The 23903-nt window shown below is 49.7% G+C and overlaps 1 protein-coding gene across 1 annotated transcript in view; it reads left to right on the plus strand.

Moving 5' to 3' along the window:
• The first annotated feature begins 3426 nt into the window (after window positions 1–3426).
• The window catches only part of FOXK2 (forkhead box K2), a 28756-nt gene continuing 8279 nt past the window's right edge, over window positions 3427–23903 (plus strand). The window contains exons 1-4 of the mRNA XM_075562431.1: window positions 3427–3845; window positions 19391–19585; window positions 22121–22268; window positions 23440–23586. Coding sequence (XP_075418546.1) covers window positions 3442–3845; window positions 19391–19585; window positions 22121–22268; window positions 23440–23586 — 894 coding nt within the window. The 5' untranslated portion in view covers window positions 3427–3441. The remainder of the gene's footprint in view (window positions 3846–19390; window positions 19586–22120; window positions 22269–23439; window positions 23587–23903) is intronic.

Below are 23903 nucleotides of genomic sequence, written 5' to 3' on the forward strand. Positions count from 1 at the left end.
AGCTGATGCCATGGGACTGAAGTAGAAAGAAATTGTTTTGAAAACAATGATGACAATATATGTAAAGATGTGTTTGACAAAATGGGTATATGTAAAGATTGTGATAAGAGCTGTAAGAGCCCCCAATAAAATAAAATATATATTTTTAAAAGACGATAGAAAGAATGCAATTGAAGGGCATTCTTTCTATCATCTCAAATGCAGGTGCTTATAAATTTTCAGAAAAGTCGTTGAGTACTTATGCAAAACGTTTTGAGGGCTGCTGGTCTAGTTGCCCTCTTATATTGAGGTCCTGTTTTCAATTTGCAAACAATTTGTTCTTTTTATTTTATTTATTGATTTATTTTATTTTATTGGTTTTCTTTTTAAAAATAATTTTATTGGGAGTGCATACAATTCTTATCACAATCCATATCTCCATCGTGTCGAGCACATTTGTACATTTGTTGCCATCGTTTTCAAAACATTTTCTTTCTACTTGAGCCCTTGTTATAAGCTTCTCATTTTCCCCTCCCCCCATGAACACTTGATAATTTATAAATTATTATTTTTCATGTCTTACACTGCAAGTTGGTCTTTTTAAACTAGATGGGTTCACTCCTGTTTGAAAGACCCCAGGGCTTCCAGTTGGGCCCAAAGCCCTGAGAAAGCTCCTGGTTGCTCTTCCTCACCTCCTTCCAGACCCTCTTGCTTCTTCAGTTCCTCCAGCCCCAGCTGAGGCGGATCCTTCTCCTCCTCTGGTCCACATCTGGGCTCAGGCTCCACTCTGCAGCAGCAAGTACTGAGCAGTGGGTTTAGTACACACATGGAAGTCCCTCTAGCCAGGTAGGTGCCCCTTGGTCAGGACCTCTGCCTCCTCCATTAACACGAGGTGCACAGTGCACATCTCTTGGATGAAAGAATGAACTTTCGTAAAACCTGGATGTACATCTCCACCTTTTAGCACCTTCTAGCAGTGGTGAGGCAGCTTACCTTGTCAGCATCTTCGGGGCCAGGCAGACATTTGACACAATGGGCCAGGCGCGCTGGCTTCCTCTCATTCCTCCTCCTTCACAGGGTGACTCCATTCTGCTAAGACTGTTTCTCAACTTGTTCACCGCAATCTGATGCCCGGTATCGAGTGTGCGTGTATTGAACGTCTACAGAACAATGGACAGCCCAGTGCCAGCCATGCCCATTTCTGGAAACTTCTCTACCTGGCCCCAAATTTTGGGGTCTTTTTCCTTCTAAGAACGGTGTGTGTGTGTGTTGGGGGGGCAAGAGGATTTTTTAATTTTTATTTATTTATTTTTATTTTTTTAATTTTAACAATTTATTAGGGGCTCATACAATTCTTATCACAGTTCATACATATACATACATCAATTGTATGAAGCACATCTGTACAGTCCCTGCCCTAATCATTTTTTTCTCAAGAGGATTTTTTTAAAAAAGAAAAAAGAACTGTGTAGTTCTTTATGGTTTGTTTGCATAAGACCCGCCAAAGCTTGTCTTTTTGATGTTTGCCATGGGAAGGCGCACCGCATTAGGAAGACATCATTAAGATATGTCAGTACAGGCCTGAGGTCCTTCAGCAGATGGGCACGTGGCTGTGTATGAGAACTTGTAGCAGGGTCCTGGCTAATGTGCACAGAGCACAAAGTCAGGGCAGAAAGTCCCCATGCTCAGGGCTCCAGGAGACTCATGATAGTCACTTTGTCCACAGTGATTTGGGAACAATTGCTATTGATACTCTGTCTTGAACACGTGTGCTGTTTCCATCCTTATTTATCCCAATACTTCCTGAAAGGTCTCTAATATGCAAGTAAGCACTTAATGAAACATTTCTTTCTCTTCAGGAAGGGTTGACACACTTATGGTTCAAAAGGAGTTCCATTCCTCTGACAGTTCGTTGTTACATCAGAGAAGATGTATGTCAAGTGACCCAAAGACCACCTCCTGGCCTCTCCTCACAGTTCTGCCCCCAAACCTCCTGCTAGTACAAGTCCACCCCCCTCTTCTGTCTGACACAATTTGCTCCCAATTCCATTCTCATGGATATTCTCTCCCATTTAAATCGCTGACTCATCTGCTCTTTGTAATTGTTCTTTACCGCTGAGTAATCAGCAAACATAGCACTTGCTTGCGTTTGTATGCTGGCTACCCAGTCTGTAGGGACTTTCTTCCCCTGGCCACCATGTTGCAGTAAGAGCAGCATTCCTCAGTGGCCTGCTTCCTCCCCTCTAAGACGACACAGACCCAAGGCCTTGTAGGTGACGTCTGAGCTACTGCACTAACCACTGGCATTCCCTTCCCTTCATATTCTTCCCATGCTACAAATCAAATGGGAATTTTCATGATGCCGATCTTTGAACAAGGAGCCCGGTGGCACAATGCTTCAGCACTTGCCTGCCAATGGAGGGGTCGCTGGTTGGAAGCCACCATCTGTTCCTCCTGCAGGAGAAAGGTGGCAGAGACTCTAAAGATTTCAGCCCTGGAACCCTGTGGGGCAGTTCCACTCTGTCCCATAGGGTCACTAAGAGTCCTAATGGACGCTGGTCCTCACAAGTGGATAAACGCCTCCTGGTGCACTTTCGGACCCGCCTCTGGGGACACCTGAGTAAAGCTGCCACAAGGCTGCTGGGGAATTTTTTCAATGGAAGAAGTTTCATTGACTAGTAAACAGTAGCCCGCTAATCATCTTGATTTTGAGGATTTAAAAAAAGCGAGAACTGCTAGAACTGAATTATTTAAGCTTAACTCTGGCTCTTTGAGGCCGTTCGGGTAAGCGCTAAAACAGTGAGCATGATTTGAAACCCTGGGGTACACTGACATATAACATGCCCTGTGACCTCAAAGGTGTTCCATCATGCTGTCGCCGGCCTGAGGGGAAGGTCCCGGGAACCCGCAGGCTGAGGCCGCGCGGCCCGGCCCTCGGACGCCCAGGCCCCACGCTGACCGCGCCGGGCGCGCGCCGCAGGATGGCCTCTGCGCGGCGGGGCGCGGCGGGGCGCGGCACAGCCACGTGTGCCAGCGTCCGCGGTGACCTTGGGCACCCGCCCCCGCCCGGGCGCCCCCCGCGTGGATAAGCGGGCCTCGGGAAGGGCGCTGGTGAGCCGATCCCACGCGGGCCCGCTCGTCCACGCCGGGTTTTCCGCGCCGTCTGCAGCCCAGCGTGCGTCGCGGTGTCGCGGTCGGACGTGCGTCGGCGCGCGGCGTGGCCCGTCATTGGCCAGCGCTGGTAACCCCACCGGCGTGCGCCGCCGCCACAGGCGCGCGCGGCCGTCAGTCAGCGCGGGGCGGGCCCGGCGCCGGTCGGTGGCGCGCCGCGCTCCTCCCGCCCCTCGCCGCCGCTCCTCCTCGCCGGCCGGCCGGCGCCTCGCTCGCCCTCCTCGGCCCGGTGCGCGGCGGCGGCCTGGGCCTCGGCCCGCCCCGCCCGCGAGCGGCCGGCGCACAGGCGGGATGGCGGCGGCGGCGGCGCTGTCGGGCTCCGGGCCCCCGCCTGCGGGCGGCGGCGGCGGCGGGGCCGGGGGCGGCGGGTCCCCGCCCGGCGGCTGGGCCGTGGCGCGGCTGGAGGGCCGCGAGTTCGAGTACCTGATGAAGAAGCGCTCGGTGACCATCGGGCGTAACTCATCGCAGGGCTCGGTGGATGTGAGCATGGGCCACTCGAGCTTCATCTCCCGACGCCACCTGGAGATCTTCACGCCCCCGGGCGGCGGCCATGGCGGGGCCCCCGAGCCGCCCGCGCAGACCCGGCCCGACGCCGGCGGCGGCGACTTCTACCTGCGCTGCCTCGGCAAGAACGGTGTGTTCGTGGACGGCGTCTTTCAGAGGCGCGGGGCACCGCCGCTGCAGCTGCCGCGCGTGTGAGTGCGGACACCGGGGGTGGCCGGGGGCGGGGCAGGGGACCCAACCCGACCAGCCAACCGTGCCCCCAGCAGGCCCGGACCTCCGACCCCTTGACCAGGCCTGCTCAGTCTCACGACACCCCCAGACCCGGGCTTCTCTCAGTCCTGATCAGGTCTATACCTCCAACCCTTCTGACCCAGACCGCAGACCTGACCCGTGACGATATCCCCATCCCTGAGCCTCCAACCCTCCCACTCCTGGCCAGACCTGGACCTCTGACACACAAGACCTAGACCTCCCACCCCAGTCCTGAGCCTCTGACCCCTCCCACCTGTGGCCAACCCGATACGGCACCTCCAATTCCTCAGACCCAGACCCTTGACACACCTCATGACACAGCCCTGCCTGTACCTACAGCTCCCCCACTGGAAAAGGCTCGAGTAGACCTCCAACCTAATCTCATCCCTGACCAGGCCCGGATCTGTGACCCTGCAACTCTCAGCTCAACCCCTAACCAATCTTACGATTCCCCCACCCGGCTAAATTCAGACTTCTGACCTGGCGCCTCACTTTTTACTCCACAACCCCTAGTTCAGCCTGGACCAGCACCTATGATCACAGACTCACCTGGAACCTGACTCCAGATCCTACCCCCAGCCAAGACTGGATCTAGGCTACTGACCCACCCCCAGGACCCCACCATCCCCCAGCCAGGCCTGGACCTATACCCCACCTCCTCCAGCTTGGAACCCAACCATAAACTTGGTCTCCTGCCTGATTTCTGACTCCATCACCCCTGCTCAACCTTTGACCTCTGACCCCACGCATGGCCTGGCCCCCAACTTGTGGCTTGGGCTACCTTACCCTCCACTCTGCAAGAACGCAGTGCATGCCCTCCCCTGTCTGACTACCCCAGCCTGGACTGCAAAGAGGACCTCATAGGCCTGACCCCATTCCAGGGCCCCAAATACAGCATCTTCCATTTGGCGTGTGACTCCTGGGTCTCGACCTCTCCACTCAGGCCCTACTGAACTGCTGATCCCCAGTACTGTACCCTCAGCGTCCTCGTGCTGGACCTAAGTTTTCAAGGTCTAAGTGCCGGTTCACATGGTTTGTACTGAGCAAGAAATGCTCCTTGTGTGTAATGGAAGAACTGCTAGAGCTTAAGGCCTTCGTCGATCATCTTTTTGCAATTTTACATGTTTCAACAAACTGCAAGAACTTCTCCCCCCCCCCCATAGTATTTACAAAGCCTAATCGTTGAAAACTGCAGATATGATGGATTTCTGCATTTTGGAACATAGAAGATTTAATGTATCATTAAAAAAATGATGATTTAGAAATTGCTTATAAATTACTTCAGTGTTAAATGGGAACTGTTGATCCTGCCTGCTAACGGGAAACTTGCTCTCTAGGAAATACTCTTCCTAAGGGTTCCCTTCCTAGGTACCACCTCTGTCCACAAACAGGGATTTTTTAAAACTGCTTTTGGTGCTTAAAGATGCTGACAGAAGCTTGTTGCTTTTCTTAATTCTTTGTTATTTGGGGGCTGGGGGTGCGTGCTCTTATTTAGCAGGTAGTGATCCTTAGATCTTGATAATACCCAGTTCCAGTAGTTTTGGTGGCACACTGGTTAAGCGCTCAGTGGCCACTCCTGACAATCTGCTCCCGTGCAGATGCTTGCTGTGAAGATTTTTAGCTTGGAAACCTTTGGGGCCAGCCTCACTCACTCCTTCAGGGCCTCTTGACTGAAACGTGACTCAAGGCAGCAACAACTAGAACTTATAAATAGCTGACTTTTTCACATCCTGGAAAACTGAAGGGTTGGCAGTTTGAAACCACCAGCACAATCTTAGAAACCCACAGGACGGGTCTGCCCTGCTTTATAGGCTCACTGTGAGTTGGAAACAATTGCAGTGAGTTTAGGCTGCTGATAACTGCATGGTCCAGATTCCAAACCACCAGCTGCTCCTCAGGGGGAAGACGAGACTGGCTGCTCCGGTAAAGGTTTGCACTCAGAGTCCCAGTGGGGCAGTTCCACTCGGCTTCAGAATAGACAGGTTTTGGTTTTCAGATCACTCTTTCTCTTTATTTCTTAACTGCGCTAACAAATATAAAATAAAAGGGAAAATTTTCTCATGTCCACTTGCAGAAACTGAGGGGCTCTGCAGGAGATGGGAGCACAGGATTCAGAGCAAGTGGCATGCAGGGTCCACCCGTGGGGCTGAGGGGGAACCTGGCTAGATGCAAGGCCATCCTTCCGGACTGGATGCATAGGGATGTCGCTTTTCACCAAGGAATGGTTCATCACCTCCTGGGGCTGGGAATCCTTTTCAAGGTTTGGGTGTAGGATGGGAACAGGTCCAAGTTACCAGAATCAAGTCTGATGAGAAAAAAAAAAATGGTAAATGTAAATTAATTGTTTTGAATCTTCTTGAATTTAAGCTCAATATTTTACTTGATGTTCTAAGTCAAATTGCATGAGTGTAAAAAAGCACATGTAACTTAAGAGCAATTACACAGAGTATAATTTTATTGCTGTTTCTCAGTTTTTCTGAACGGAAGCACTGTGGAGTTCAAAATAAGAAAACTTAGAGTTGGTCTCGCATTGAACCACAATGATTTTATTCCAATTCCAAATTTAAAATGAATTTTACATTTTGAGACTTACATTAAAGCTACAAAGAATTGGGCGGGTAGACAAGTTGTGGAGCCCAAAAGAGTAGCTGATGGTCTATTGATTGATGGTGAGAGGAAGAGGAGGCCTGGTTGTCAGGTGTGACTTGATTTGGGAAGGCCTGAGGGTAAGCAACGTTGCCATGGTGATGAGTCTGCAGAGGTTGGCGCTGTCTGTGTTAAGGACTTGGGTTTCCAGGGAACCGTAATTTCTGAAAATGCTGGATTGTTGGCCAGTGTGCTGGGCTATCTGTAGGGAAACCTAGCTTTTCCCTCCCTGAGAGCGTCTGACTCTACACACGGCCTTGGGGTGCCTGCCGAGGCCAGTTCTCAGCAGGGAGTTCATTTTTGGAGTTTTGTCAGCGGTGGTGGTATGTGCCATCGTGTTGGTTCCAACTCAGAGCGACCTTTGGTGCAACAGGGGAACACGGGCCCATCCTGCACCATTCTCACAGGTGTTAAGTGTGTGAGCCCGTTGTTGGGGCCACTGTACCCATCTCGCCGAGGGCCTTTATCTTTTTCACTGCCCCTCTACTTACCAAGCATGATGTCTTTCTCCAGGGACAGTCTCCAGACAACATGTCCAGAGTGTGTAAGACAAAGTCTCGCCATCCTCACTTCTAAGGAACATTCTGGCTAGACCTCATCCAAGACAGATTTGTTTATTTTAGCAGTCTGTGGTACTTTCAGTATTCCTCCCCAGCATCATAATTCAGGCACATATATTTTTCTGAAGTTTTCCTTATTCAGTGTCCAACTTTGACATGCCTATGAGGCAATTGAAAATACCAGGCCTTGGGTCAGGTGCGCATATGTCCTCAAGGTAACATCCTTTTCAATACTCTCAAGAAGTCTTGTGCGCAGATTTACCCCATGCAAGGTGATGGTTGATTTCTTGACTGCTCTTCCCATGAGCATCCAGTGTAGATCCAAATAAAGAAGAAATTTTTGACAACTTTCTTTGTTCTATTCAGTTACCTGTGGGTCCACTTGTGAGGATTTGGGTTGTTTTCACCTTGAGTTGTAATCCATACTGAAGACTACAATCTTGATCTTCATCAACAAATGCTGGTGTCTTCTGCATATCGCAGGTGGTCCTTCCAATCCTAATACTACATTTTTCCTTCATATAAGCCAGCCTCACCAATTTTTTGCTCCGCATACAAATTAAGTATGGTGAAAGGACTCAACCCTAATTCACACCTTTCCTGATTTTGAACCATGCAGTATACCTTTGTGTTTGAATAACTGCCTCTTGATCCATGTATAAATTCCACGTGAGGCCAAATGAAGTGTTTTTGGAATTCCATTCTTTTGGAATTCCATTCCCTTGTTTGTTTGGACCCACTGCCCTGGTATAGTCAGTGAAACACAAACATCTTCCTCGTAGTCTCTGCTTTCAGCCAAGATCCATGTGACATCAGCAATAATATCCCTTGTTCCACATCCTCTTCAGAAGATCCAGCCTGATTCTGAAACTCTAGCAGCTCCCTGTCAATGTACTGCTGCAACCATTGTTGGATGATCTTCAGCAAAATTTTACTTGTGCGTGATATTAATGATATTGTTCTATAACTTGAACGTTCTGTCGGGGGCCACCTCTTTATGGTAGGTAGCGCATTTAGACCTACAGTCATCGGAATTTCTGGCACATTTTGAGAGGCAAGCACCTGATGAGTGCCATCACCCACTGTGTCACACGTGTGAGACTATCAGTGAGTCTGCCTGGCACCATCTCTCCTGGCCCACATGGCCAGAATACACACCACCCCCACCCTAGACGCACGCACACACTGTCAGGCAAGGTTTACCTTTGTCTGCTGTATTTTGTTTGCGATAAAATGCTTGTGTCTCACCCACTGAAGGATATCTGGGTCAGCTGTGGCTCTCACCTGGAGTGAGTTTGTCCCCAGTGCCTTGCAGGGGTGCTTCTGATGCTGGGGAGCAGAGCGGCCCTGCCGGAGTACCCAAGTGGATGGTGAGGTTTTTAAATTGTTTTTACAAATAACATCTGCATAACACCAAAGGGTTCATTTCAAATTCAGTGGCAGATGCCTTCCTGAGCAGAATTTGGGGTGAGGGTTGGTGTGACCAGCTAGCTCCTTCAACCCCAAGCAGGGGGAGCTGTGCCTGAATCTGATCCTAGGTTCAGCCATGCCCTCTAAGCAGTAAGCGGCAGCAGCAGCCTGCTGTCTCCACTTGGGAAGTTTGCTTGGTACCTGTTGAGCACAGGGACCCCTGTGTTGTATGTGCGTAGCAGACCTGTGCTGGCTGGTTTTCTAGGCTGTGACCTGGCGGAAGCAGATCACCAGGGCTGTTGTCTGAGCAGCTCTGGGAGGCTGCACACTGCCTAGTAGTCCTTACACCCAGTGACTGGTGAGGTTGGTGTGATTGTTTGGAAAATATTTGTGGTTAACAGGGAATAAAACCTTGAATTTTCAGACTGATGTGAGTTTTTATAGCTGAGTCGTTCTGGAGGGGCTGCGAACCTGAAAGTGCAGTGTAGACTTTAGTGTGACCTCATGTGCAAGTCTGCCTGTCACCATCTTCTCTGTGTTTGAGCCCCAGTAGCTGGCAGTTAGAAAACTCATCTGTTGGCCCTAGAGTAGGTGGACTAGAGAAAGCCCTAATAGGGAAACTGAACATGTACCGTTAGGTTTTTCTGTTCTGTTTCAGAGCAGAGTGGCATTTGAATGCCGTGAGGATCTTATAAGAATTGTGGAGAGTTAGCACCCACTGAAGCAGCCGTCAGAGAATTACACACTATTGAAGTGAGCAATATAGTGCAAAAGATCTCTTTGAAGTGTTAAAAAGCAAAGATATCACTTTAAAGACTAAGATGCGCCTGACCATGTTTCTCCTTGGGCTTATGCTTCACTTTGGATTAGAAATGGTTGGTTAGTCTAAGGCAGTAGTTCTCAATCTTCCTAATGTTGCGACCTTTTCATACAGTTCCTCAGGATGCGATGACCCCCAAACCAGACAATTATTTTCATTGCTACTTTATAACGGTAATTTTGCTACTGTTATGAATCGTCATATAAATATCGGATATGTAGGCTATATTTTCTTTTTTTAAAAAAACGTTTTATTAGGGGCTCATACAACTCTTATCACAATCCATACATACATCATTTGTGTAAAGCACATTTGCACATTCATTGCCCTCATCATTTTCAAAGCATTTGCTCTCCACTTAAGCCCTTTGCATCAGGTCCTCTTTTTTCCCCCCTCCCTCCCTACTCCCCCCTCCCTCATGAGCCCTTGATAATTTATAAATTATTATTTTGTCATATCTTGCCCTATCTGACATCTCCCTTCACCTCCTTTTCTGTTGTCCGTCTCCCAGGGAGGAGGTCACATGTAGATCCTTGTAATGGGTTCCCTCTTTCCAACCCCCTTTCCCTCTACCCTCCCAGTATCGCCACTCACACCTCTGGTCCTGAAGGGATCATCCGCCCTGGATTCCCTGTGCCTCCAGCTCCTGTCTGCACCAGTGTACATCTTCTGCTCTATCCAGATTTGCAAGGTAGATTCAGATTATGCTAGTAGGGGAGGGGAGCATTTAGAAACTAGAGGAAAACTGTATTCTTCATCGGTGCTGCATCACACATCACACCCTGACTGACTCATCTCCTCCCTGAGACCCCTCTGCAAGAGAGATCTCCAGTGGCCTACAAATGGGTTTTGGGTCTCCACTCTGCACTCCCCCCTCATTCACTATGGTAAGATTATTTTGTTCTGATGATGCCTTATACCTGATCCTTTCAACACCTCGTGATCGCACAGGCTGGTGTGCTTCTTCAATGTGGGTTTTGTTGCTTCTGAGCTAGATAGCCGCTTGTTTGCCTTTGTAGGCTGTATTTTCATTGTTACAAATTGAACATAAAGCATAGTGATTCATCACAAAAACGATTTGTAATTATATATTGTGAAATACTTATTTCTAATTACAAATCAATGAAATTTTGTCTTAAAGCATGGTGCAGCATGGGTAAATCTTAAGGCTGGGTACTCATAGGTGGGCGTAACTGCATGTGGGCCGACCTGCCTGGAGATAGATGGAGGAGCGGTGTCACGGATCCTAAGACCATCGGAAATAAGTGTTTTCTGATGGTCTTAGGTGACCCTTGTAAAAGGGTTATTCAATTCCCCCAAAGGGGTCGCGACCCATAGGTTGAGAACCAACCGCTGGTCTAAGGTGTGGGAACCGTCCTGGCCTTACTGCTCATCATGTAGACATCTCTGTTGTTCAGCTGGAATTTGAGCCACTGAGGAGCATTCATTTCCAGACCTAAACTAAAGGGTGCGCTAAGGGCCATAGTCTCTGGGGTTCCACTAATCTACCCATCAGTCTTGGTCATAAGCTCCCTCCTGAAAGGGTTGGATGGCAACCAGTCATTTTTGGTACTGTGGCTGGGCAATTCTTCTGTCTTTTTATTTTTTAAAACTTGGCATTGTTAATTGAGTGAAGGTTTACATAGCCGATCAGTTTTCCATTAAATAATTTATGCACATACTCTTTCATCTCATTGCTTGCAATCCCCATACTGTGACATTACTTTTCCCACCCCACCCCCGTTTCCTGTTTCCCTTCATTTTCCTTTCCTGACTCTTTTGAACTTTGTTCTTGGGTAAATGCTGTAATTTTTAGTCTCAGTGGTTTTATGATGCTTCAGTGTCTGTACCTGCCTAGTGCTATTGGTCTCCTGATAGATCTGTCTGTGGTTTGGCTAAACATTGGGCTGTGGGCTGACCTGAAGGGGAGTCGCAGCCATCCTCTCAGGGGTTCCACCAGTTTGTCCAACTGGTAAGCCTTGGAGTGTGCATGGGGTTGAGTTTTTGTTTTATTTTGTTTTTTACACATCATCAATTTTATTGCACTGGGAACTGGGATGACAGAATTTTTATAAACAAAGATGGAAAAATTGTGTACTTAAGTGGCTTACTGAAGGATAAAAACAGGATTTTAGTTAGAAACATGCTACTCTTGGGAATAACTATTAGCTTTACATCAAAATGATGTATAGCTAATAATTATTAATACTTTAAATTGATACTTGGACAAGAGTGGAACTCAGAGGATATTTCCTGGATATAGACATACAATTTGATAAAAGCTCTATATATTATTTAAACACATTATAAGAAATATTAACCACTAATCAGATGCCAACATAACTGAGAATTAAAGCTTAAATTTTTCTTTTAAAAAGTTTTGAAATCAATGAACAATCTGGAAGAGAAAACAATGGAACCGACAGTTCCGGGGGAGACATGGGAGGAGGGGTGGGGGGAAAGGAAGTGATGCTAACAAACTCAGGGACAAGGGAACAACAAGTGATCCAAACTGGTGGTGAGGAGGGTGTGGAAGGCCTGGTAGGGTATGATCAAGGGTAATGTAACAAAGAGGAATTGCTGAAACCCTGGTGGGGACTGAACATGATAGTGGGACAGGAGGAAAGTCAAGGGAAATAGAGGAAAGAGCTGGGAGGCAAAGGGCATTTATAGAGGTCTAGATAAAGACATGTACATATGCAAATATATTTATATATGAGGATGGGGAAATATATGTGCATATATTTATAGGTTTCGTATTAAGGTAGCAGAAGGACATTGGACCTTCACTCAAGTACTCCCTCAATGCAAGAACACCAGCCTGTGTGATCACGAGGTGCTGAAGGGATCAGGTATCAGGCATCAACAGAACAAAAAAATCTTACCATAGTGAATGAGGCGGGGAGTGCGGAGTGGAGACCCAAAGCCCATTTGTAGGCCACTGGAGATCCCCTTGCAGAGGGTTCTCAGGGAGGAGATGAGCCAGTCAGGGTGTGATGTAGCAACAATGAAAAATACAACTTTCCTCTAGTTCCTAAATGTTTCCTCCCCCCCACCCCCCACTATCATGATCCCAATTCTACCTGGCTAGACCAGAGAATATACACTGGTACAGATAGGAACCAGAAACATAGGGAATCCAGGGCTGATGATCCCTTCAGGACCAGAGGTGTGAGTGGCAATACTGGGAACGTAGAGGGAGGGTGGGTTGGAAAGGGGGAAACGATTACAAGGGTCTATATGTGACCTTCTCCCTGGGGGATGGACAACAGAAAAGTGGGTGAAGGGAGACGTCGGATAGGGCAAGATATGACACAATAATAATTTATAAATTATCAAGGGCTCATGATGGAGGTGGTAGCAGGGAGGGGGGAAGGAAGAGGACCTGATGCAAAGGGCTTAAGTGGAGAGCAAATATTTTGAGAATGATGAGGGCAATCAATGTGCAAATGTGCTTTACACAATTGATGTATGTATGGATTGTGATAAGAGTTGTATGAGCCCCTAATAAAACAATTTTAAAAAAGTACTGAAATCAAACTTCATTGTAGTGCTTGGTAGATTCATACAATATTATTTTATTATATGAATTATTTTATAAACAATTTTATTGGGACATAATCCAAATATATAATTCAATAGTTTAATCATATCAAGAAGTGTTATGTAATCATTACTGCAATCAAGTTAAAAATATCTTTTTTTCTTGTACTCATATTAGCTCCCCATTTTCCCCCAAACACCCTTGCTGTACCCACAAAGAACCATTAATCCAGTTACTGTCTTTGTAGAGTCACCCATCCTGGATTTCATATACTTTGTGTATGTGATAAGATTTCTTTCTTGTCTTTGCAGTCTTTGAGTTGATTTCCTTGGGTACTTCCACACTCCTTGGTCAGCCTTGTCTAAGGACAAGAAAATATGCCACTTACAAGGCGAAAGCCCCAAGTTGGCCAGCCCGTGCGTACGATTATCCCCGAGACAGAATGTCTCATGGTGTTTGGTTTTGTTCCACATTTGTCTCCCACTCTACCCAGGACCTTCTAGGATCCTTACAGCTGCTTATGTGATACATTAGCTCAGTGGACTAATGTTGCACCTGTGTTCCGTTTTCCTCCATCTTCTTTTTTTCAGACAGGGGGAGGCCAGTTCCTTGGGTTGGCTGCTTGTGAGGTTTTTTTGGTTGCAAGTATCTTTAATGTTGCACCCGTAGTAAGAAAAAAACAGTTCTGAGACACAGCCTTGTTTTAGGGGAACTCAGTCATTTCAGAGGAAGAAAGTAACAGCCTCCAGGTAAGAGGACATCACCCGTGCACTTTCTGTAAGTCTGTATCCACCAACTATTTCCTTTGATAACACAGCCCTTACTCTAAAAAGTAATCTGGTGCTTTCAGCTCATGAGCCTGAATTTTCTCTGCAGTGCTTTGTTAGTTGTAAACCTCTTCTCACTGCCATTGAATTGATTCTGACTCATAATGACCCTATGTAGAACTGCCCTGTGAGTTTCTGACACAGTAACTTATTACAGGAGTTGTAAGCCCTAATGTGCTGGCTGGACTTGCTTCTCTTTGGTCAGGCGGGTGATGTCAGCTGAATGGTGATTTTTCAGACATAATTTGGCCCCAGACCTGTTGCTCCCCACTCCTCTACAGCCTCTGCACCCGCCTCTGTGGGGCTCCCACGGGCCCAGCGAAAGCCGAGTGATCAGTCCATGCCTCTGCGCTGGCCTCTCCAGAACCAGGATGCTCGTGAGCTCTCCAGTCTGCGGCCCCTCCTCACCAGAGTAGGATGTTATGTGATGCTTGTTGACCATGGGGTCCTCTGACACTGTGGCACTGAGCCAGGGGTTCATAACCTCAAGGTGCTTTATGTTTAAGAAGTTTTTTTAACTCTCACACCCCACGTCTCCCCCGCCCCCTGCCCGTTCCACCATCTCTCGTGTGTCCTTTACCATCTACCATTTTGCCTGCAGAATCCTACAGGGACTCTTTAGTTCTTTTTCTTTCAGCTTGAGAAATGTGGGGTGTGCTCTTCCCTTTTAATTTTAACTCCCGGTCTTCGCACATTTCATTGTTATAATGTTTTGTCTCCTTGAGCTGTTCTTTGAAATCTTCTGTTATCCTTACTATTCAATGCGTTCAGTCTCTTTTTTCCAATCTCTTAGTAAGATAGTATATAAATTCAGGTAAGGCCTAGAAGGGGCTTCAAGAGTTTGTCGTGTCATCTTTTCATTCCATTTTCCCGTGAACTTTCTGAAGCCTGTTTGTGCTCAAGTCGTGCTTTGCTCTCTTGGGCTTACTTTCCCCCACTTGACCTGGAGAAGGAGTGCGCAATGGTCTGCTTGGTACCTGGCCCTTGCCTTGTGGCTGCTGGTGTTGGGCTTCTCTCCACACTTGTCGTCCGTGTTGTGCTTCCTTTGGGAGGTAGAGTCACCATACATGTTGTTGAAAAAGGTCTTTCTAATGAATAATTTGTTGGTCTTACAGACTCCTGCCATGTCCTCCAGTACTGCGTCTGTCACTGAGGCCAATTTATCCAGTCACCAAGCCTCCTTTGTTTCTGACTTTTGTGTTCAATCACCAATAATGATCAATGCATGTGTACTGAATGCATGCTTGGTAAATTTCAGACTGCTGAAACTGGTAAAAATCTTCTATTTTTTCATCTTTGACCAAGTGTTTGGTGGGTAAATTTGAATAATGGGTGTATTAACTGCTTTTCCTTACATGCATCTGGATAGTGTCCTATCATTGGCAGAGAGTGTCAGACTTTTTTTTTTAATCATTTTATTGGGGGCTCGTACAATTCTTATCACAATCCACCCATCCATCCATCCATTGTGTCAAGAACATATGTGGTGTCAGACTTAAGGTTAGATCTTGAAATGTTCCTTTTGACTGTGAATGCAACCCTGTTCCTTTTTAGTCTGCCATTCCCAGCATCTTAGACCATGACTGTCCAATTCACAGTGGCAAAATGCAGTCCTTCCCAGCTCCCTGGGGCACAGGATGTAGTCCATGGACATGCCATTTAATTTTTGACAACTTCCCGTTTCCTAAGACTTGCTCTTTGCTACAGCCTACGTGTTGATTACCGATGACCGTTTACAGTTGTCCGTTCACATTTTGAGCTGTAAGGTCCTTGAAAGCATCACTCCATCCTGGCATCAAGGTCTACTTTGAGGAGGCAGCTCTGCCCTCGCTGTATCTTGGTCTTCCAGTCCAAGGGGCACATTGTTTGGGGCGCTGCCAGACAGTGTTCATACGATTTTCACTGGCTGCTGGTTTGAGAAGATCACCAGGTTTCCCGTCCTACTCTGGACACTGCTGAAACCTGCTCACCCTGGCTGGTCCTGCTGGTATTTGAAATACCGGTGGCATAGTGTCCAGCACCAAACACGTGAGCTGCCATGGTTCAGTCACTGACAGTGCAGGATTATAAAAGTCCTTCCTGTCTGTTGGTCACTTCTGAGCCTGCTGAAGGCTCTTAAGGGTTGTGAGTGCATCTGGCTCTCTGTTCCTCCTGAGTCCTTTGCCCTCCAGCCCTCCCTCTCTCCCTTTGCACTCACCTGCTGTGCAGGTCACTCACTTGCCCCAGTGCTGGGCTGACTCTTGGTTGTTAGGCTGTTTGCTGTGATTACCTTGACTTTGAATGGTACTGGGTTCATATGTGAGTGGACATGATGGGTGTCAGCTCAGAAGCCTGGTTCTGGTAGCTCCCATTGTAAAGATTTTGAGTAGTGAGATTCACTGTCTCATTCCACCCCCTGCCCCCCTTTGTTCTGTTGGCGGTGGCAGCAGTGGCACTGTGAGAAAGAGGGTCCATGGCAGGGGCTGTGTTTACCCAGCATGGGGGACAGCAGCAGTGACACCCCAGCCTTTGGAAGGTGAACACAGACCTGCTCAGGGAGATGGCAGCTCCGGATGGAAGTTGTGGATGCCGCACAGGTGAACTAGAAGCAGAAGAGGCCCTTTGGGATGAACTGTGAGACTGTGGTGTGTTTGAACACCATCTTTTCCTTCCCCCCTTACCTGTAACACCCTGCTCATTAGCCTCATTTACGTGTGTGTCCTGTCGTCACTGCCTCACCAGGCAGCCCCCGACTGCCCACACACTCCTGGGGCTGTCGGAACTGATGATCAGGCCAGCACTGGGGTGTGGGCTGGGGCTGGGTTCTTTGTTCTCTCCACAATGGCGGGGACCCGCGTGTCCAGCAGAGGCGGCACCGGTTATGGGCTGGCGATTGAGAGTCCTGTATTTGTTCCGCAGTCCTGGCTCTGGGGGCATCCTTGGGCCGACAGCCGCCCTGGACTCCTGGGTAGTTGCCCCAGAGCAGACTCGCCCGCCATGGGCACAGGCTTTGAGGTGTCCTCCAAGTGTGACTCCGCAGCCGTCCTGAAGTCGCTCGGTTTCATGGTGGTGTGGTCATGAGCAAAGGACACTCATGAGGTTCTGACAAGTGATTTGTTTCAGACTTGATACAGTCTGAAGGGTGTTGATCCTGTGGAGAGGGGCAGTCACACTGACCCGGAGGGACAGTACTCGGATCAGCAACCACCTGGAGGTCATCTTTTGTTGTGCATGTGTTTTTCCTGTTCATTCACTTGAAAAGATCTGCTGCCTGTGCCTGGTGCCATATACCTGCGAAGGAGGTAGGAAATCTTTTACTTGGAGGGTATCGAGAGGCCAGCTTGGTCACAGCTGTGGATGACCCTGCCGCCTCCAGGGTCACATTCGGAGGTCTTCCCGCAACCACATGCCAGGCTCTGTTTAATAAGTCTGTTTTGCCTTCTTGGTACTTCTGAACCCCTTTCTCCCTCTACTTTTTGGGAATGCTACACGAGTAAAGTCAGACATGCTGTCAGCATGGTTATTTAGAAGGAAAACGTTGTGGTTTGGGCTCCTACATGGCAGGTGAATTGATTGAGGGCAGGCAGTTAGCTGCACCAGGGGGCAGTAGGTGGGAATCTCCCGGGACTGAAGAGACAGAGCTTTCCTCCTCGGGGTGCCCTCGACCTGGCCACAGCCCTGAGAGGTGCAGATGGAAACTGGAATGGCTGGGCTGGGGAGCCGGGAGCATGGGAGACTCGTGTTGCACTCTGGTAATTATCTGATGTGGACTCTCACCTGCTCGTGACTGTGACGACAGGTACTGACTGCCGGTCTGTCAGGAGCAGTGGCATTAATGGACTTGTGCAGCAGGCCAGTTCTGGAGACCCTCCTGGGGAGGACACTGCCAGGTGAGGTGGGGCCCAGGAAGCAGCCCATGTGGCCAGAACAGAGGACTCGCCAAGCCAGACACACTGGAATGTCTACTGATGGGGCTGCTTCAGAGCTTGACTTTATGCAGCTTTGGTTCTGCAGAGGGCGGGGTGGGACCTGTGCCTGCATAAGACAGGAGCTAACTGAGGGAAATGTACATGCACGCTCCCAGATGGCCAGCCTGGCCTGGCTGTAGAGCTTGCCCCTCTCACTCTGTGGCCTTCCTACCCATGCTGGCCACCACAAGCTGTTGCCTTGCTTTGGACTGCTGGAGTAGAAGCCTCGTCGCCGTTAGTCTTCTCCAAAGGCACCCGTCTGACTCGTGGGCAGGCTGCCTGTGAGCCCTGTCAGCACAGGCACTGCCAGGATGTGGCCCAAGGGCTCCAGTCTGGGCCTGGTCAGTAGGCTGCCCCTGAGGCCCAGCACAGGCTGCCTGCTGGTGGTTGCCAAGGGAAGGCCTCTCTCCAGGTGGGAGTGTGGCAGCGAGAGTGAGCCTGTGTCTCGTTTCAACCCCTGGCGGAAGCCCCAACTGCTCTCACTGGGTATAAAAGAACCATTGCTATGAATATGACCGATGATCTCATCCTCATGATCCTTGGCTTTGTTTGTTCTTGATGGTTGGTTTTTCACTCTTGCAGCAGAATGGCAGTGTCGATGACAGTATTGCTATCTGTAAAATTCTGCTGTAGGGGTTGGCTCTGTTCATTTTCCACTTCTGTGACTTGCTGGGGGCAGGGGTGGGCATATGGGGTCAACCCAAGGTACTTCAGAGCCTGGGTGCAGGCCAGGGAGTCCCCTGCTGCCCAAGGTTCCCAGCCAATTAAACGGACTAGAGACTGACTGATGGGTGGGTCCCACATGACCAGCCTTGGACAACACCCCCCTTGTGGTGAAGGGTCTGCCAAGCCTTTTAATTTAGGGAGACAGAGCAAGAGACACAATCTAGGCCTAGGCAACTCAAGTGCTGCTTCGTCCTGCTGAGCATCAGGGAGTGTGTGTGTGTGTGTGTGTGTGTGTGTGTGTGTGTGTGTGCATGCATACATGTAGTGGGAACTCAGGTGTGGGGGGACCTGCAAGTGAGGCAGGAACGTCAGCCTGTCTCCTGGCACTTGTTGGCTTGGGAGAAAAGGGTAGGCATTTTAAAGGTAAAAGGAATGGATTTTTTTCCTTAAATAAGAATCATCCACTAATTGTACATTGCCAGTGTGTTTCTGTATGTTTTGACAGGAGACATACATGCTAAGTGATATTTGAGTCTTTTAAAACTGCTGCAAAGAGTGGGGAGCTGATGTCAAGGAGTTCTAGAAGAAAGAAAATGGTTTGAAACTGATTGTGGTAGTAATTGTACAATACTGCTTGATGGGATTGAACTACAGAATGTCATGATATCTGTAAGAGCTCCCAATAAAGTGATTTATATATATATATAAAATCTGCAAGATCCGCAACAGGTTTATGCATTTCATCTTGAACTCACTGCCGTTGACTCAATTCTGACTCTCAGAGACCCTGTTGGAGAGTGTGAAACGGCCACCTGGAGCCTGTCAGTCTTTAAGGAGATGGCGTCATCTTTCTGACCCTGTGGTCAGCAGCTCAATGTGTAGTCCTCTCCACTCCCAGAGCTTCTGTGACTTTTAGGCACTTAAGTCCCTTCACATTTCTAAACACTGTCTTCAGTCCTGATGCAGCTGTGTGTGCCCTGGAGTGAGGGAGGCAGGAGGCCGGGGCCACTGCAGAGCATTCCTCCTGCAACCTGCAGGTGCGCTCACATGGCTTCCCTTTCCAGGTGCACGTTCCGGTTCCCCAGCACCAACATCAAGATCACGTTCACCGCCTTGGCCAGTGAGCGCAGGGAGAAACCGGAAGCGCCTGCATCCCCTGTGAAGCCAGTGCAGCCCCAGATCTCGCCGCTGACCATCAACATTCCAGACTCCATGGCCCACCTCATCAGCCCCCTGCCTTCCCCCACAGGCACCATCAGGTAGGCCAGCGGCTGCTACTGGGCTGGTGGCCACGGAGAGGGAAGAAATACAAATATTTACACAGGTTAATTTCACACAATGGAATTGGCTCACACAATTGTGGCAACTTCCAAATCTGGGTCAGGCAGCAGGTTGGAGGCTTCGCCTAGCTCATGTGGTTGCAGGGACTGATGAACTCAAAAATCTGTAAGTCAGACAGAAAGCTGTTGGCTTAGGTCCCAAGAACCCATGGTCAGAGATTGATAAGTTCGATGCAGTATCTGGAGATGGGAGGTGTTGCCAGAGCATGTAATGGATACAAAACAAACCACTAAGAAAACACCATTTCCCACAGACTGGCTGCTCATATTAGATCACAAAATAGTGGATGATTACATATATTTGCCAAAACTATCATAGCCTAGCCAAGGTGACACATGACCTTAAACATCACATGATGTGACATGGATCCAGCTTTAGTTATTTATTTGTTTGTAAGTGGAGATACAGTTGTCCTAGCAAAAAAATATTGAATAGACTCTTTTTACCCTTTGGAATGAACCAAGCACTGTTGTCAAAAACTCAATTGACCAACAATGAATGGGTTTTTTTCTGGACTCTCAATTCTCTTCCATTGCCCCAGTGCAGTGCGATATAAGGGCCTGAGGAGGGCAGTGCTCGTTTCCAGTCAGAGCTTTCTTTCCCTCTTTCAAAGGGCGACCCTTTAGCCTTGCCGTACAGCTTATAGGGCGGATGACATGACCCTATAGGCGCATGAGAGAGCCTGGTGCGTCAAATCTGCTGCTTCTGGCACTTCATACTGACCAGGCCCCTGAGCCTCCCATCTCTCTGCCCAAGTCCAGGTGCAAAGAGGGGAATTCTTTGTGGGCACACCTCCCATTTTTGGTTAGCAGTCAAGTGCCTAATCCACTGTGTTAGCAGGATCTCTTCTCCTTCGGTTTGGAACAGTTCTTCAGTATTGACCTTGACTTTCAAGACTTTGAGATGGTTGAAAATAAATTTTCCAAGTATGTTGAAGAATGCTTTTTTTTTTTTTTAGGTGAAAGTAAGCTTTTATGAGTGAAAGTGAAGTTTTTGATAGCACGTTCTCACAGATGAGAATGGCCATCTCCGGAAAGCATGGAGACACACGGAGAGACAGGGAAGGCGGAAAGGGGTGTGGAGCCAGAAAGAAAAATGGATTTTCATCTAAATCCTGAATCAGCCATCTAGTTGGCAATCCAGCTGGGAGCTGTCTGACTTCTATCGCAGACACCACCAGGGCGGCTTTAACCGGTCCCCTGTGTTCTCCCAGCTCAGGGGCCAGGGATGGGGCCTGTCCCTTTGCTGCTCCTGAGGGAGCTTCACATGGTGATGCCCCCCCAGCCTGGCTTTACCTCACGACAGGCCAGCATCCAGGTGAAGCGAAGCTCTCAGCTCCTGTTCTGACTCCGTATAATCCAGGCTTGCTCGGGGCCATGCATATCCGAGCTACCCAGGGACCGGGCACACTCTGGAAGCAGGGCCTCAGTGCTGCCCACGAGCTCGCTCTCCACAGGGCAGGAGCCCGGAACCTGGGCTGGACTCCGTGTGACGTCACAGCAGGGTGTTCCTGAGGAAGGTGTTGGGGTGTCACAGGTGGGAACCCTCACCTTCCATGGGCAACCAAGTTTGATGCCAGTTGTGCGCACTTCCTACTCGGCCATGACTTCCGTCAGGGAGCCTGTAGGTTCAGCTGAGCTTCCCGATAGAGGGTTCCGAAAGCCAGCCCATGAAGACTGGATCACAGCCACCTGACACACAAGCAGTTCTGTTGTGCATAGGGTTGCCTCGAGTATGGGGGAAAGGGGGTGGGGTGCGGGGATAGGGAATGGACAAGTGTCTCTGTTGGCAGCTAGTAATGAGACCACACTGTGGGGTATGAGTACTCTTAGACTCAGGATGGGAACAGTCCACTTCTCTCATGCAGGCCTTGTGCTGCCCAGGCCACGCAAGGGACTGCTGGGGACGGGTTCACCCTGCCTACTCGGAACTGGCCCAATGTGGAAAGGCAGAGTAGGACAAAGTGGGCCTGGGGGAGAGAGGAGGGAGGGAGGGAGAGCCTGCAGCCTCTGACTGCACTTTCAGGGTGCACAGGGCTGCCTCTCTCCCCACTCACCCAAGTGGAACACAACCCTCCAGAGTGGGCCCCTCGTAGTCTCTGCAGGGGGCTCCCGCAGGCATGCAGGACCAGGCTCAGCTGAGCTGCAGACAGGAGGGGCATGGGTGAAGGTCTCCATGTGGGATGGAGTGGACGTGGATACGGAGGGCTGTTCTGCCCTCACCCCTCTGTGGATAAGAGTTTGTTCTCCATATGCGAGGTGGCCCCCGGAAGCAGGTTCCCGCTGGGGCAGCTCAGCCCTGAGGAAACTCAAGAGAGAGCTCCTCTGTCGCCAAGAAAGGCCAGAGCCCTCTAGAATGTAATGTCGTCACTACTCCCGGAACCAGCCTGATACCAACCAGCTGTCCAGGTATCCCTGTAACAGTAACAGGAATGCCTTTCTTGTTTCCTGCAGCGCCGCAAACTCCTGCCCGTCCAGCCCCCGTGGGGCAGGGTCTTCAGGGTACAAGGTGGGCCGTGGGATACCATCTGACCTCAGTTTGATGGCTGACAGCGCAGCGCCGGAAAACGAGAAGGAAGCCTCAGGTGGAGACAGCCCAAAGGTAAGGTCCTGAGGGCATGCCTGCCCGCCCAGGTACCCCAGCACAGGTGTGGAGTAGCCAAGGCCAGTGGTGAGAGGTGTCCATAGCTGCCTTGCCTCTGCCCCCAGGAGATCACAGCTGCAGCTGCTCCCTGTCTTCCACGCGGGGCGCCCTGTCTCCTCTCTGACAGTCCGTGCCAGTAAGCGCTACCCTCTACAGGAAGTAGGCAAAAATATACACCCGAGTTTGTATGAACCAAAATGTAAAAGATCCTCAATGGCCCATAAGAAAATTACTATAATGCGGTAGGTATCATGATGCAAGATTGTGATGCAGAGTGTTCACGGCCAAGAGCGACTCTCCATCCAAGGCTGAGGCTGAGCGAGCCACGGCTGTGGCCCACCCCCACTGCAAAGCCTAGCAGGGCCTTCCCTGGCCTGGGCAAGCCCTGTGTCAGGTGCAGGAGCAGGTCAAGCTCACTCGGGCTGTCCGATTCAGTCTCTGTTGGTCGCTTAATAAATCTTCGAGGTTAGGAGTGCCAGCTTTCAGGACCAGGGCTGTTGTGTGTCTGAGGAGGGGCACACAGCCCTCTGGACCAGCCAAGTGTGGTTATCGAACCTCTGCCACAAGCTGCTCTCTCTCTTACCTTTAAAGTCCTCAGGAGTGTAAAACATGGGCTGCCAGGAAGTGCTCCAGACAGCACGCCCTGTGGTGCGGGGCTGATGCTACGTGGTCGCCTGGCTGGGAGATGGTGGCCATTGACACGGAGGTCTCCAGGGTGCCAGGTGGCTGCACAGAGAAGCAGCACCTATCCTCCTGGTCCCTGCGTGGGTCTCGGGCTCTGCTTGGTTGGAAGTGTCACATACACAGCACGGTCTGGCAGTTTCCACAAGTCCCTGGCGGGCTGGGGGAACAAGAGTGGATGGAGGTCTGGGCTGCCACACGCTGCAGGTGGGGACACCTTGCCTTCACACAGAGCCTTCAGCCCTGCATCCCGGTTTTCTTGTTGCCATTCTCTGAACTGTTCTACTCATTGCCTCCAAACTCCTCCAATCAAGTAGTATTTTTATAGCATGTAAAAGTAACTTCAGGGCCAAGTTTAAAATGCTGTGGAGACAGTTTGGTGGATTGAGAAGTCACCATGGAGTGGGGACAGGCTGCTCACCATGTGTCGCCCCTTCTTCCCTCACAGGGTGACTCAAAGCCGCCTTACTCCTATGCACAGCTAATAGTCCAGGCGATCACACTGGCTCCTGACAAGCAGCTCACGCTCAACGGCATTTACACCCACATCACGAAAAACTACCCCTACTACAGGACGGCGGACAAGGGCTGGCAGGTATGCCGATGCCGTTCCCTGGACACACTGCTCCGGCTCTTAACCGATGGTGGTCAGGAGCGGGGTGGAATCAGGCCTCTGTTGTGTCCATTCAGACAAGAGGGAAAAAGTTGAGTGTGGGGTCTGGTGCTGGCATCGCCATGGCAGGGGGAACCTGTGAGGGAGAGGGAGCGCTTTCCAGGCCCCCCACTCTTTGGGTCTCTGGGCCATGCACGTCCACACTGGGTGCCCAGCAGCACTGCCCTCACTGGCAGTGTGGGAGACCCATGCCAGCCTCTAGCCGCTGCCAGGATGGGGCAGGCTCCTTGTGAGGCGTT

This window comes from Tenrec ecaudatus, chromosome 10 (genome assembly GCF_050624435.1).
Source record: "Tenrec ecaudatus isolate mTenEca1 chromosome 10, mTenEca1.hap1, whole genome shotgun sequence".
Lineage (NCBI taxonomy): Eukaryota > Metazoa > Chordata > Mammalia > Afrosoricida > Tenrecidae > Tenrec > Tenrec ecaudatus.